Genomic DNA, 15,502 nt, shown 5'->3' with positions numbered 1-15,502 from the left:
AAATAAGCGTTATGTTATATGAATAAATGACTTGCCTGAAAAGATATAATGATAGATAATTCCATTATTTTGATGCCTGATCTCGACAAGGATCCACAATGTTTACATCACGTGACTCATATTCGCGCGCTTTTATCGAAGGGAAATTTCCTCTCGTCTCAGCTCCTATTACACACGCCTTTACGTTTAACACCAAATATTTTTCAACCGTTAAAAAATTGCCAAACATAGACAAGTATTTAAATTTTCTGAATTACTTAATTCTCTGTTGTTCATGCCTAATTTGAATTATTTAATGTGCACACGAATGAAAATGAAATCGGAAAATATCAACACGGTATGGGAGAACCATTTCCGGTTGCGACTTGTATTCGTCTGAAGGAACGGACTGACGGATAATAATAACATGATTTCTGACCATTGTAATACCCAAAAAAAGTTGGAATGGCAAAAGAATTAACACCAACAAAAAATAATTTAAATAATGGCTCAAATTCTGGAATTTCCGTTGACGATTTACAACATTTCGTTTGAGATTAGTCTGATTAGTGCCGTGGTAAGTCAATAAAATGGCCGTACAGTTACAAAGGCAATTTATTCAATATTTTATCATTATATATCGGTTTTCATACTAATTATTTATATGTTTAATTCATTGTAATTTTGGGAAAATACATTTATTTAACACCAAATTTTATTTGTTAGCCAGTGAAAAACAAATTGAATCTAGGCCGACAAACACAGGGTGAAGGCTTTATTAAATTTAATAGGCCTAGATTTGATGTTGTTGACGAAAATATACGAATAAAAAAAGGATAGTTGCTCCACGATAGTCTACATTTGGAGGAATAATGAAAATGTTCAAATGTAAAGTAGACCTACATTGTAAAAACAAAACAATTCTTCCAGTCAAAATCCTAGCATTAGTGCCATACCTAGGCCTACATAGTAGGGGTTTCAGGTCACGTGACTTTAGCGTGAAATCGGACAGCCAGCGGCTGAAATATAGCCCACTTCAATCTACGATTCTAAAATTATTATTTTATGTAAATGCATTACTAGCAATTGTATTGTAATAGTTTAATATCAATCTCAATATCTGCAAAGATTCAGGCTAAAAAATTATCGAAATGTAAGTGAAATTACCGTTTGTTTACATGAGACGCTTGCGGGAAAATACCGCTCTGACGTCACACGGCCGGAGATTTTTCATTGCTACGACTCACTTCATTGGTGAATCCGCACCTTAGTTACCGGGGGATTTTGATATAGAACCAATCAAACGATAGATAACATTTTTGTGGTTATTCTGGTTGTTGATACCACGTGATCGGACAAGTAGACCCGTAGAAAATGGGATTTATCTGTTTTGATGACTGAAAATTGCCAAATTTCGACTAAATATAAAAAAACTTTCTTGAGGTATATCATCCAGATTATAAATATTTGACATATTATCATTCAAATTATTACGATTTTAATAAATTTTTGCTGACAATAACATGCAGATTTCAGTTTTAAAATTGGTACTAGTGATTCTGAAGGGAAAATACCGCTTATGACGTCACTCAAATATGACTGAAAAGCACTTATTTTGGTGCCATGCCACGCATTGACTGGTATACATTGACGTCGATCTCGGATTTTAAAATTCCATAACTTTGGATCTAATTAGAATATTTTGATGAAATAAAAAAATTTGGGTAGCATTTTATGTATATTTTCACAAAATATTTTTAAAAATTTTTTTTCTGTCATTTGAAACTTTGACCTGAAACCCCTATACATAGTACATGCACCTTAGCCTACTGACTGTTGTATGGGTACCTACCTAGTCTTCTTTTAAAAGTTTTAGAGAATTATTTAGATGCACCACAAATAATTTGGTTTTTTTGGTCAATGTTGTTAGATAATAATGTATATACAAAATAGAAATGTTCTTGTAACATGTAAGCAATAGGCCTACATGCAGAGAACAAACAATAGTGAAACAACAGTTACCGGTATGTTATTTTTAAAATTATATAGTTGCTATGGCAACCACCCAAAGTTCTTAATATTTTACTAAAAATTATGCAATTTATAACAATTATACAATTTATAACATTTAATATCACATTGCTTTTAGATGCTAAAAGCTTTCTTTAAAATGGGTGATCAGTAATCACATGTTTCATTATGGTAAAAACACGTACCATTCAAAATGATATAAAATTGCATTTTTGGGATTAGTTTTTCGTTTTGGTTGCTGACAACAAAATATATGTTAAATATAGAAGAGTAAAGATATGTAATTTTTAATATTCACAAACTTCTGGACTTGTAAACAAAATTCACTTCAAGATTTCAATTCCTTCATATTTCATTTACAGTATGTCTTACTACCAGCCAAATAAATGGCAATTTGCTACCGCGGAATGTTTTCAAAAGGGAACCTCTTTCCAGCTCTTGAGAGAAGACATATTTATAAAGATTTTGATTTTATTTATTTTTTAAAATCTTGCCCAATAGCTTCTGATTTTAAATAATACAATTATCAATATTGATGTCATAATTATTGAAAAATAATGCTTTTTTAAAAAAAATATACAGTGGTTGCTATGGTAACCACTCAAACTCCTTAATATTTTGCTCAAACTTATACAATCCATATCATTTGACATTATATGGGTTTCAAATATTTTAAAATGCTTATTTTTAAATGTGGTGATCACTTTTTGGGTCATGGTAAACAGCGTTGAAAATGGTCAAAAATTGCATTTTTTCCATTTTAGTTGCTATGACAACCAAAATTGATAATATATGGCGGATTAAAAATATGTAATTTTAAAAATTCACAAACTTTTTGACATATTCCCATAATTTCACTTGTTTATCTCCATTCCTTCTTATTTTACTAATGACCCAAAAACGCCCCAAAAATAGGCAATTGTGTGCCGCGGAAAATTGTTCAAAAATGAACATATATTCAGCTCTTGAGAGAAGGCATTTAGATATTTTTACTATTTTTTTTTCTGTTTATCTTACTTGATAGCTACTGACTTTAAAATGCATAACAACCAGGTTCAATATTTCAGATATAACATGGACAACACCATTTTTAATGAAAAAATTGACCAAAATCACTTTGACAAAATGGAATTTTTGAGAAAACCTATGTATTTTGGAGTTGCTGGGGAAATCGGAGTAATTGTTACACAAATGTGAAAAACAAAACATAATTAGCCTTAAAGTTGTATTTCATGAATTTACATCTACATTTTTGATAGTTTCGATACGAAATGAAATATGGCATTGCAAAAAACACCAAAAATGACTTTTTCAAGGTGTTGAAAAACCTTTCTTCCGCGAAAAGTCAAAAATCACAACTTTGAGCCTCCATAAAAAAAAAAAATCTTCATCCGATTTTGAATCTGTAAAAAGTTTTGTGAGAAGAATGATGAGATCTACTTGAAAAACTTATAAAATCAAATGTTTTATCATAATCTCAAAATCACCTTTTCCACCTAATATAATCGTGTAATAAAGTTTATTACACCATTATATTAAAAAGATAGGTTGCCAGACAACGAAACATGCGCCCACAGCAGCTAAATCATCCAGGCAGTCGATTGGTAATGAAACATTTATAATACACTAAAATCTGATTAAGAGTAACAACTCATTAAGTAATTATCAGAAAATCATTAGAATTTGTTTGGTCCATGGTAACGTTTAGTATACAAAACATTTAATACATTGGATTTAGTTGTTCATGTTACCAAAAATCATTGAAAATCAATATACTTGTTCGTTTCAAGACCTTAAACTATGTGTTTCAATCTAAAGTCAATCGAAACAATTATATATAGGCGTAAACACAGTGTGTAGTATAAATATAAAATCAATCAGATGATAACTATGTTCTCTAAATCATCCACAATGTTTTTCAAAGTGATCAAGGGTCATAACTCTGGCAGTTATTATCGGAAATCGTTGAAAATCAATAGGTTTCTTCGTCTGATGACCTTAAACACTGTGTATAAATTTAAGGTCAATCAGATATTAACTTTAGCCTCTAGAGCATTGATTCTCAACCTTTTTTTTTGCCAACAGCACACCTTGGAACACATAAAAAAATAGCAGCACACCTGGCTAAATATAAATGAAAAATATTTGAATTTTGCAAAATAAAAACATGGCAAGTCAGACGGCATACAACCGTAGAAGAGACTAGACATAGACTCATAGAATGAATCAAACTAAATAAAAAAAACAGTGGCTGCAAGGCAGAATTTGCCAACATTTTGCAAGAGATGGATAGAGAACAAGCTAAAAACAAAAACAACTTTTTGCACAATCAGGGGCTATAATCCAGGGAGTTATGGTCTGAAATGCACAAATATCAAAAGGGACTGAGATTTTTGGAATATAAAGATATATTTTAAGTTTCATCAAAAGGTCCATAACCTATAATTTACATACTTATATACAATTTGCATACCAAGAGTGGCCATTTTCATTTCGATTTTCCCAAAATTCCAATTCAACTTTCATTATGGTGAAATGGTGATCGAAACGGTTTTTAAAATCGGAAAAAAACCTGTGACCTCTAGAGAATCCACAAGCTAAAAATGCGATTTTTCGACCAATCAGGGGCCATTATCCAGGAAGTTACCATCTGATATGCGCGAATATCGAAAGGAACCAAGATCTTTGGGTTATAAATATGCATTTCAAGTTTCATAAAAATTGGATCAAAATTGCGACCTATAGAGTGTCCACAAGCTAAAAACGTGATTTTTCGTAAAATCAGGGTCCATAATTCATGAAGATTTGATCCAATATGCGCGAATATCGAAAGCAACCAAGATCTTTGGGTTATATACATGCATTTCAAGATTTATCAAAATCGGCACAAAATTGTGACCTCCAGAGAGTCCACAACCTTGATACCAGATGTTTACACTATTTGCGTACGAGGGGCGGCCATTTTGTCTGGCAGTTTTCGTCCGATTTTTACGAAATTCGTACTCAACCTTCACTACTGCGTACTGGTGACATAATCAAACGTTTTTCTAACCCTTTCAATGCTAGACGTAAATCCACTGCCTGTAAATCCACTGAGGAAAAAAGGGGGGTTGGAACTGAATGCCAAACAGTACTTATGGAAGCTTTTATGAAAAATCTTTTTGTCTGTTGGGATGGGCATGAAGTTGGGCTTAGAGGAAAAAATAGAATTTTGGAAATTTGCATAATAATGTAGTCACGTGACGTCATGGCGGCCATTTTGGATTTCTCATTTCTCACTAAAGCTAACACGAAAATGATTTTTTCTCCATGAAATACTTATGAGATATTGGTTTTTTTTACTGGATTTTGATAAAATGAAATGAAATGGGGTTTTACGTCCTACTGTTCTGCTCCTATACTGGGCTAATGAAGTCGGGCCTACACCATACAGTGTGCTATGAGGGAAATTTTGCCCGGGCAGCGGCACTATCGCCTACTCTTACATCGATTCCAACTGCCAGGGGATCTTTTACGTGCATTCCAATATATACACGGGACGATTTTGATAAAGATATATAAAATGAACAAAAATATCAATAGCAGCCATGAGCAATGCCACCACGAACACGCACATCACGTCTCTCGCTGCCATGACCATGTGCGGATTGCAATACCTTGTTTTCACTTTCACTTTCATCCCATATCATGATGTCATTATCAATATAGTCAGTCAATAGATCTACACGTTCGGGACTCAGGAATTGCCTACGTTCTTTACGATCCAGCAGATCAGCATGATTATCAACATCAGAATTATTGTCAGAATCTATGGCAGACACAGGGCTATCGTGTTCACATTGGGCCTCGAAATTGTCCACGTGTTGGTCTTCAAGACATCATTCACGACTTCGTCCAGAGTGCATCGTCTGCGTTGTCACTATGCACTCCGCAATTTTACGGTTTGCCTGTTTGAAACACGTGGAAATATGTTCTAGTGTATAGAAAATACAATAGATGGCACTTGCAGTTACGGTACTAATTTTAGCGAGGGCTTTACTGAGTACACAGTAATACCGGGTACGCGTATTTTAAACGCAATGAAAAGGTTAAATCGAATAATAATTGTGACCTCCAGAGGGACCACAAGCTGAAAAAGGCGATTTTTCCTACAATCTGGGACCATAATTCAGAAAGTTACGATCCGATATGTGCAAATATCGAAAGGAACCAAGATCTTTGGGTTATAAACATGCACTTCAAGTTTCATCGAAATTGGATTACCAGCAGCTGCCAGGCAGGATACGCCCACATTTTGCAAGAGATGGATAGATAACAAGCTAATCCAGCGGCTGCCAGGCAGGATACGCCCACATTTTCGAGAGGTGGATAGAGAACAAGCTAAAAAGAAAGTGATAATTCAGGAAAATACAATTCGATATGCACAAACATCGAAAGGAATTGAGATATTTGGGTTATAAACTTACATTTCAAGTTTCGACAAAATCGGATAAAAATTGTGACCTCTATAGGGTCCACAACCTTGATATACCAAATTTTTTACGCTATTTGAGAACGAAGGGCAGCCATTTTGTCTCAATTTTGGGCCAATTTTCACAGAATTCGAACTCAGTCGTCCTTAGGGTGTAACGGTGATATAATAATACGTTTTTTTAAATCGGATAAAAATTATGACCTCTATAGGATAAACAAGCTAAAAACGTGATTATTCCTACAATCAGGGGCCATAATTTAGGAAGTTATGGTTCGATAAGCGCGAATAATGAAAGGAACCAAGATCTTTGGGTTATAAACTTACATTTCAAGTTTCAACAAAATCGCATAAAAATTATGACCGCTATAGGGTCCACAAGCCAAAAAAGTGATTTTTCGTACAATCAGGGGCCAAAATTCAAGAAGTTCCAGTACTATTTCAGGATTATTACATGACAAGACTTACCATAAAAACTTCATTCATCAACAATGGAAGTCTGATTTTTGAGGATATAACCATTTGGAAATATGTTTATAAATGCTTCAAAATCTACCTGACTTCCATAATCAAGGCAGATAACTCTTAGTAAGGATAAGAGTTATATCCCTTGGTCGCCGTAAAACTGTAACGCATGCCCCTGAAACTAAATTACTTTATCGCAGTCGGAAAACATCGCTTATTTCCTTGCAGCGTAGGAACGGAATACACTCTATGAGACGATTGAATTTGACATGCGTGCGAATGCGCAAACGCTTAGTTGTTTTAACAATATACCAACGCCTTCAAATGTCTTAATATTAACTGTTTATAATGCTACAAACCCAAAGCCAAGCATTCTATAAGGAATACAGGAATTTTAATATCTAATGAAATGCTTTGGCTTAATCGATTTTCTGCACCAAAATCACCAAGAAAAGTTTTAATATGGTTGGCCATATAAGTTACAATTGTGGCATTGTGAACCAGCGGCTGCCAGGCAGGATACGCCCACATTTTTGAGAGATGGATAGAGAACAAGCAAAAAAGAAAGTGATTTTTCGTACAATCAAGGGCCATAATTCAGAAAATTACAATTCGATATGCGCTTATATGGAAAGGAACCAAGATCTTTGGGTTATAAACTTACATTTCAAGTTTCAACAAAATCGGATAAAAAATTGTGACCTCTATAGGGTCCACAACCTTGATATACCATATTTTTTACCTTATTTGAGAACGAGGGGCGGCCATTTTGTCTGTCAGTTTTGGGCTGATTTTCACGAAATTCGAACTCAGCCGTCCATAGGGTGTAACGGTGATATAATAATATGTTTTTTTAAATCAGATAAAAATTAAGACCTCTATGACTATAGGGTCCACAAGCTAAAAACGCGATTTTTCGTACAATCAGGGGTCATAATTCAGGAAGTTACATTCCGATATGCGCGAATATCGAAAGAAACCGAGATCTTGGGTTATAAACTCACATTTCAAGTTTCAACAAAATCGGATAAAAAATTGTGACCTCTATAGGGTCCACAACCTTGATATACCATATTTTACGCTATTTGAGAACGAAGGGCGGCCATTTTGTCTGTCAGTTTTGGGCTGATTTTCACGAAAATTTGAACTCGGTCGTCCTTAGGGCGTAACGGTGATATAATAATACATTTTTTTAAATCGGATAAAATTTATGACCTCTATAGGGACCACAAGTTAAAAACGCGGAAGTTACGGTCCGAAATGCGCGAATATCGAAAGGAACCAAGATCTTTGGGTTACAAGCATACATTTCAAGTTTAAACCAAATCGGATAAAAATTGTGACCTCTACAGTGTTCACAAGCTAAAAATGTGATTTTTCGTACAATCAGGGGCCATAATCCATGAAGTTACAGTCAGATGCATGCCAATATCGAAAGGAACCGAGATCTTTGGGTGATAAACCTATATTTCAAGTTTCATTGAAATCAGATAAAAATTGTGACCTGTAGACTGTTCACAAACAATTGTGGACGTCCGGACGGACCGACAGGGGCGACGACAATATACGTCCACATGAAAATGTGGGCGTATAAAAATGATATTAAACCGGTTACCATGAAATGGCATTAGTGGTAATTTTGAAATCCCTAAGGAATTTAAATATAACTTGAAAGGAAAATAACAGTCTCTACTTTTCGTCTCCACCCTGATTTAAGGCCTTACAGATGGTTCTGTATAAAGGGTGGCATTTTTTGCCGACTTGAAGGTTTCCCAAACATATTTTAAAGATACACCGAGGAGCTCACATGATATTCTTTGAACTGTAGATTTTGAAGGAGTGTAATTAGATTTTAGTCCCGCTACAGAATAATTAAATAAGATACTATGATTATGAAAATAATTTACACAAAGTTATTGAAAAGGGTCTGGAAAATAAAGACTACCAATAAAAAGTTTGTTTCGTTTATTTTCCGGTGTCAAATAGTTCTGCATATTTAGAGCTAGCAAATATTGATTTCCTAAAGTAAATAGAGCGCCATGTAATTGAAGGTTGTAACCACTAAATAAAAGTAAATCCCAAAATGTTGTAATGAGTTTATCTTGCCACACTCATGGTTTAAAAAGTTAGAAATGAAACGAAGCTATTACAGCTAGCTCTGTACCCAAATCGCAAAAATCAAAAATTAAATCAATGAGGGCAATAGAAATTTTTGTTCACGTTCGCTATTATTAAATAAACACATAAGTCGAAGCATGTAATGAGTGTATTTTTACTTGGCTTTATATACCAATACATATTTGTATAATACCACGTGGAATGCTATTTATGACGTATATTTGCTGCGACCTCCAAATTCACGTGCGCAAGACTACATTCTGCTCACTTCAAAAAATCTCACGGACGATGCAGTCAGGCAGATAACTGTGCATGTTTATATAAGGACAAATAATTGACCATTAAACCACTCTAACAATATGCGCGAATATTGAAAGGAACCGAGATCTTTGGGCTATAAAAATATTGAAAATCACAAAAGAAATGATTAATATTCATATGAATATTTCGCTCTGAATCTGATAAATCTGACCAGTTTTCTACTAATTTAGCGCAAATACTGCCTCTGTATTGTGTAAATAAAGAATTAAAAAGCTTTTCGATGCTGGCTGTGCCTGACATGGTATTTTTAATTTCGAAAATAACGGATTTACTAAATGGTCCGGCAATTTCGTCGAGATCTGCCAAAATTTCGGCTAATGTCGTTAATGTAATTTGCTCCGATTCACCAGCCATTTCACGAAGACCAAGAATAAGTGGCGTATGTGTCGAGTCAGCGGTTATTGTGTATGTGCCGAATTTAGAGCCAAATTTTGTAGTTTTGTCTGTATAAAGGGTGGCATTTTTCACCGACTTTAAGGTTTCCCAAACATATTTTAAAGATACACCGAGGAGCTCACATGATATTCTTTGAACTGTAGATTTTGAAGGAGTGTAATTAGATTTTAGTCCCGCTACAGAATAATTAAATAAGATACTATGATTATGAAAATAATTTACACCAGGTTATTGAAAAGGGTCTGGAAAATAAAGACTACCAATAAAAAGTTTGTTTCGTTTATTTTCCAGTCTCAAATAGTTCTGCGTATTTAGAGCTAGCAAATATTGATTTCCTAAAGTAAATAGAGCGCCACATAATTGAAGGTTGTAACCACTAAATAAAAGTAAATCCCAAAATGTTGTAATGAGTTTATCTTGCCACGCTCATGGTTTAAAAAGTTAGAAATGAAACGAAGCTATTACAGCTAGCTCTGTACCGACCGAAATCACCCAAATCAAAAATTAAATCAAAGAGTGCAATAGAAATTTTTGTTCTCGTTCGCTATTAAATAAACACAAAAGTAGAAGCGCGTAATGAGTGTATTTTTACTTGGCTTTATATACCAATACATATTTGTATAATACCACGTGGAATGCTATTTATGACGTATATTTACTGCGACCTCCAAATTCACTTTGCGAGACTACATTCTGCTCACTTCAAAAAATCTCACGGACGGTGCAGTCAGGCAGATAACTGTGCATGTTTATATAACCACTCTAGCAATATGCGCAAATATTGAAAGAAAACGAGATCTTTGGGTTATAAACTTACATTTCAAGTTTCATCAAAATCAGAAGAAAATTGTGACCTCTAGAGGGTCCACAACCTTGATGTACCATATTTTAACGCTATTTGAGAACGAGAGACGGCCATTTTGACTGTCAGTTTTGGACCGATTTTCACGAAATTCGTACAATCAGGGGCCATAATTCAGGAAGTTACGACTGATATGCACAAACATCGAAAAGGAACCAAAATCTTTGGGTTATAAACTTACATTTCAAGTTCGATTTTCACGAAATCTGAACTCAACCTGTATTACGGCATAACGGTGATATAATCAAACGTTTTTTTAAAGCGGATAATAATTGTGACCTCCAGAGAACCACAAGCTAAAAAAGGCGATTTTTCGTACAATTAGGAAGTTACAATACGATATATGCGTAAATATTGAAAAGAAACAAGATCTTTGGGTTATAAACATGCATTTCAAGTTTCATCAAAATCTGATTAAAATTGTGACCTCTACAGGGTCCACAACCTTGATATACCATATTTTTACACTATTCGCGTACAAGCGGTGGGCATTTTGTCCAGAAGTTTTGGTCACATTTTCACAAAATTCGAACTCAACCTTCATTACGGTGTAACGGTGATATACTAAAACGTTTTTTTAAATTAGATAAAAATCGTGACCTCTTGAAGGACCACAAACCAAAAACGCGATTTTTCATACAATCAGGGGCTATAATACAGGAAGTTATGATCCGATATGCGTGAATATCAAAAGGAACCAAGATCTTTGGGTTATAAACATGCATTTTAAGTTTCATCAAAATCGGATCAAAACTGTGACCTCTAGACTGTCCACAATCTAAAAATGCGATTTTTCGTACAATCAGGGGCCATAATTCATGAACTTATGGTCCGATACATGCCAATATCGAAAGGTACCAAGATCTTAGGGAGATAAACCTATATTTTAAGTTTCGTTGAAATCGGATAAAAATTGTGACCTTTAGTGTGTCCACAAACAAATTGTGGAGGGACAAACAGGGGCGACGTATAAAAATGCAGCTAGTATCTTATCAGTAGACACCATTAATACTCAATTGGGATCACATGGTTTTTCACATTTTCTTAGTGTGTCGTTCAAATTTTCATGGCACAATTAGGAAGATCTTGCGACACACCTGTGTGCCGTGGCACACTGCTTGAGAATCACTGATCTAGAGCATCCACAAGATATTTCAAAGGGATCAAGAGCCATAACTCTGCCAGTAATTATCAGAAATCTTTGAAAATCTATAGGCTTCTTCGTCTGATGACCTTAAACACTGTGTATAAATTTAAAGTCAATCGGATATTAACTTTAGCCTATGGAGTGTCCACAAGAGTTTTCAAAGTGATCAAGGGCCATAACAGTGGCAGTAATTATTGGAAATTGGTGAAAATCAAAATAAAGTCAATCGGATATTAACTTTAGCCTGTAGAGCGTACACAAGATTTTTCAAAGTGATCAAGGGCCATAACTCTGTCAGTTATTATCAGAAATTGGTGAAAATCAATAGGATTCTTTATCTCATAACCTTTAACACTGTATATAAATTTAAAGTTAATCGGATATTAACTTTAGCCTCGAGAGCGTCCACAAAATTTTTCGAAGTGATCAAGGGCCATAACTCCCGCAGTAATTATCGGAAATCAGTGAAAATCTATAGGCTTCTTTGTCTCATGACCTTAAACACTGTGTATAAATTTAAAGTCAATCGGATATTAACTTTAGCCTTTAGACACAAGCAATTGTGGACGCCGGACCACCGGACGGGGATGACAACAATATACAACCACATTTCAATGTGGGGGTATAAAAATAAAAGTGTATATATTTAGTCAATATACTAATTATAAAGTATACAATGATATATTGATTACATATTTATATCTATATATGATCATAAAGACAAAACTGTAAAATCTCTCAGTATCAAATATCTTTCATTTGTTCCAGTACAGTTTGAATGAACAAACTAAATTAATGTTCTCAATATTCATAAAATCCTACTTGTTATACTCAATATGTTTTAGTTTTTTTAAGTTATATAAATATTCTAAGGAAATTACTTTATAGTTTCCAGTTAAGTCAGAACTAAAATCAGTCATGCGTATCATCAATATATGTAGCTCATGTTGGTTGTTCAAAAATGATGTCAGGAAATTTTTTGTACATGATACATGTTGTAATGGCCGGATTAATCAATACAGAATAAAGTATAAAATAATAAGATACATCAAATATTTTCTTGAGGGGTAGAAAGGTTAATACAAAATTGTGTTTTGAAAATTGTCAGGTTGATTACAAGAAATTCTGACATTATAAATTCCCTGACATCATGCACATGTGGGTTCATTATTTAATTATAAAGTCATCACACTAGCACTAACTTTAGTAGTTTAAGAACAAATCAAACACTAACACACAAATTAGAGGAACTATTATTGTTAATGTTGTTACAATGCTAATATATCAGATCTAGTTAGGAAGATAACTGAAAACACGTGGTACATCCATGAACAACGACCCTTTATTCGTCCAGAATCAGAATTTTATTAGTGAATTTGAATGCATTACAAAAAAGTAAAGTTGACCAAAAGGTGTTTTGCCCAAGATTTAGTAGGAAGAAGCTCTTATTTTGAGTTTGATTTAGCAGAGATCGATCAGAACAAGGTTCATATAGAATATGGCTGTTCTGCATCATCTCAATAATCAGAGTAGAAGTGAACATTGTATTTGTAAGATACTCAAACTCTCTCATATATTTAAAAGCATTAATGCAATGCTAGGCTCAGTTAGCTAACTAGACCCAAGAGACCAGCTTCACCAACTGACAGATATCTTTAGATTCCTGAATGCCAGTGAAACCAATCTAGATTACTAAATGTTAATGATTATCATGTTTTTATTTGTATAGATTTATTAGATACCTTGGTCATCAAATAAAGTTCCTTTAAAAACAATAAAAACACAGATTTTAAATTATGATTAATAATAACTTGGGAGACAGTTCATGATGCACTTTATATCTATTAATGTTCATTCTGTAATAATAATTGTTTAATCATTATATAACAGGAATTTATTATTTAGTTTATATACATGGCGAAAGGTTTCCCATATAATCAGTGACAACACTAAGAGATGGTATTTGTAAGCATGGTAAAAGCTGGCAATCAATTAGTATATTAAAACCTAATTATCCAATGTCATTTTACTGTGGATTTCAAACTTTCATCTTTAATTGCTTGTAATCCAAAAGGTTTAGGGCCAAGATGGTATCTAAATAACTCATGTTGTTGTTTCTTAGTTGTATTTTACGTCCGCTTCCACCGAGGTGATATCGCAGACAATTAAATAACTCATTTTCAGCCCTGCCTTTTATTTAAAAAGGAAATATGTCTATTGGTCACTGGCCACATTGAGGCATAATGTAATAGTATTAAATGTTATTGAGGCATTATGTAATAGTATTAAAGGAGAAACCTGTCACTATGTAAAGAATACAATTTAGATTTACTGTGAAATTCAACTGTTGTTTCTAATCATTCCTAAAGATATCATGCTTTAATCTTCTAGTTGATTTATAGCCAAGACAATAATTCAGCCAGTAATACAAGATGTAGGTATATCATAATGCAGGTAAATAGATGATACAGATTCTGAAACTAGACAGTGTTACTGGTTTACACTCAACACCTTACCATAATCCCATGGTCGTATTTTATAAGCTGGATAATCATCATCTAATAAAATCAATATGGTTTCATAAAAACAAAGTATTTCTTATCACTGATACATTGGCAACATGGTTCTTTATCATCATTTCCTGCTCCAATAAGATCAGCACAAGATTATGGCTTTTTTGTGTGATAAATAATGTGTGTGCTGGTCTTACCAATGACAGGCATTATATATGTCTAAAAACTTTGGAAACATTTCATAAGTTAAACCAATTCTCAATCACTGAATACCCGTACATTGTATATATATTTCCTAATCAATGGTAACAAGCACTTAACCAGCGGCTGCCAGGCAGGATACGCCCACATTTTCGAGAGATGGATAGAGAACAAGCTAAAAATAAAGTGATTTTTCCTACAATCAAAGGCCATAATTCAGAAAATTACAATTCGATATGCGCAAATATCGAAAGAACCTGAGATCTTTGTGTTATAAACTTACATTTTAAGTTTCAACAAAATCGGATAAAAATTGTGACCTCCATAGGATCCACAACCTTGGTATACCATATTTTTACGCTATTTGAGAACGAAGGGCGGACATTTTGTCTGTCAGTTTTGGGCCGATTTTCATGAAATTCTAACGCAGCCGTCCTTATGGTGTAACGGTGATATAATAATACGTTTTTTTTAAATCAGATAAAAATAATGACCTCTATAGGGTCCACAAGCTAAAAATGCGATTTTTCGTAAATCAGGGGCCATAATTAAGGAAGTTACGGTCCAATATGCGCGAATATCGAAAGGAACCGAGATCTTTGGGTTATAAACTTACATTTCAAGTTTCAACAAAATCGGATAAAAATTGTGACCTCTATAGGGTCCACAACCTTGAAATACCATATTTCTACGCTATTTGAGAACAAACAGTGGCCATTTTGTCTGTCAATTTTGGGCCAATTTTCACGAAATTTGAACTCAGCCGTCTTTAGGGTGTAACGGTGATATAATAATACGGTTTTTAAAATCGGATAAAGATTATGACCTCTATAGGGTCCACAAGCTAAAAACGCGATTTTTCGTACAATCAGTGGCCATAATTAAATAAGTTACTGTCCGATATGCGTGAATATCGAAAGGAACCAAGATCTTTTCTTTGGTTTCTAAACTTACACTTCAAGTTTCAACAAAATCGGATTAAAATTGTGACCTCTATA

General features: G+C 33.9%; 1 protein-coding gene across 8 annotated transcripts in view; it reads right to left on the bottom strand.

The window, feature by feature from the left end:
• Positions 1-15,502, bottom strand: part of LOC126811200 (rho GTPase-activating protein 8) — a 221,553-nt gene that overhangs the window by 84,723 nt on the left and 121,328 nt on the right. For 5 of the 8 annotated variants that reach the window (XM_050536765.2, XM_050536766.2, XM_050536767.2 and 2 more), the window contains one exon: positions 14,307-14,348. The exons of 2 other annotated variants lie outside the window; for them this stretch is intronic. In XM_050536765.2, the coding sequence (XP_050392722.1) occupies positions 14,307-14,348 (42 nt within the window). Of the gene's footprint in view, positions 1-13,532; positions 13,554-14,306; positions 14,349-15,502 lie in introns of all 8 variants that reach the window. One more of the 8 variants, XM_056098899.1, reaches the window with a different exon arrangement.

Source organism: Patella vulgata, chromosome 2 (genome assembly GCF_932274485.2).
Source record: "Patella vulgata chromosome 2, xgPatVulg1.2, whole genome shotgun sequence".
Lineage (NCBI taxonomy): Eukaryota > Metazoa > Mollusca > Gastropoda > Patellidae > Patella > Patella vulgata.
Note: the sequence above shows the minus strand (reverse complement) of the source record. Positions and strands in the feature narration are given on the sequence as shown.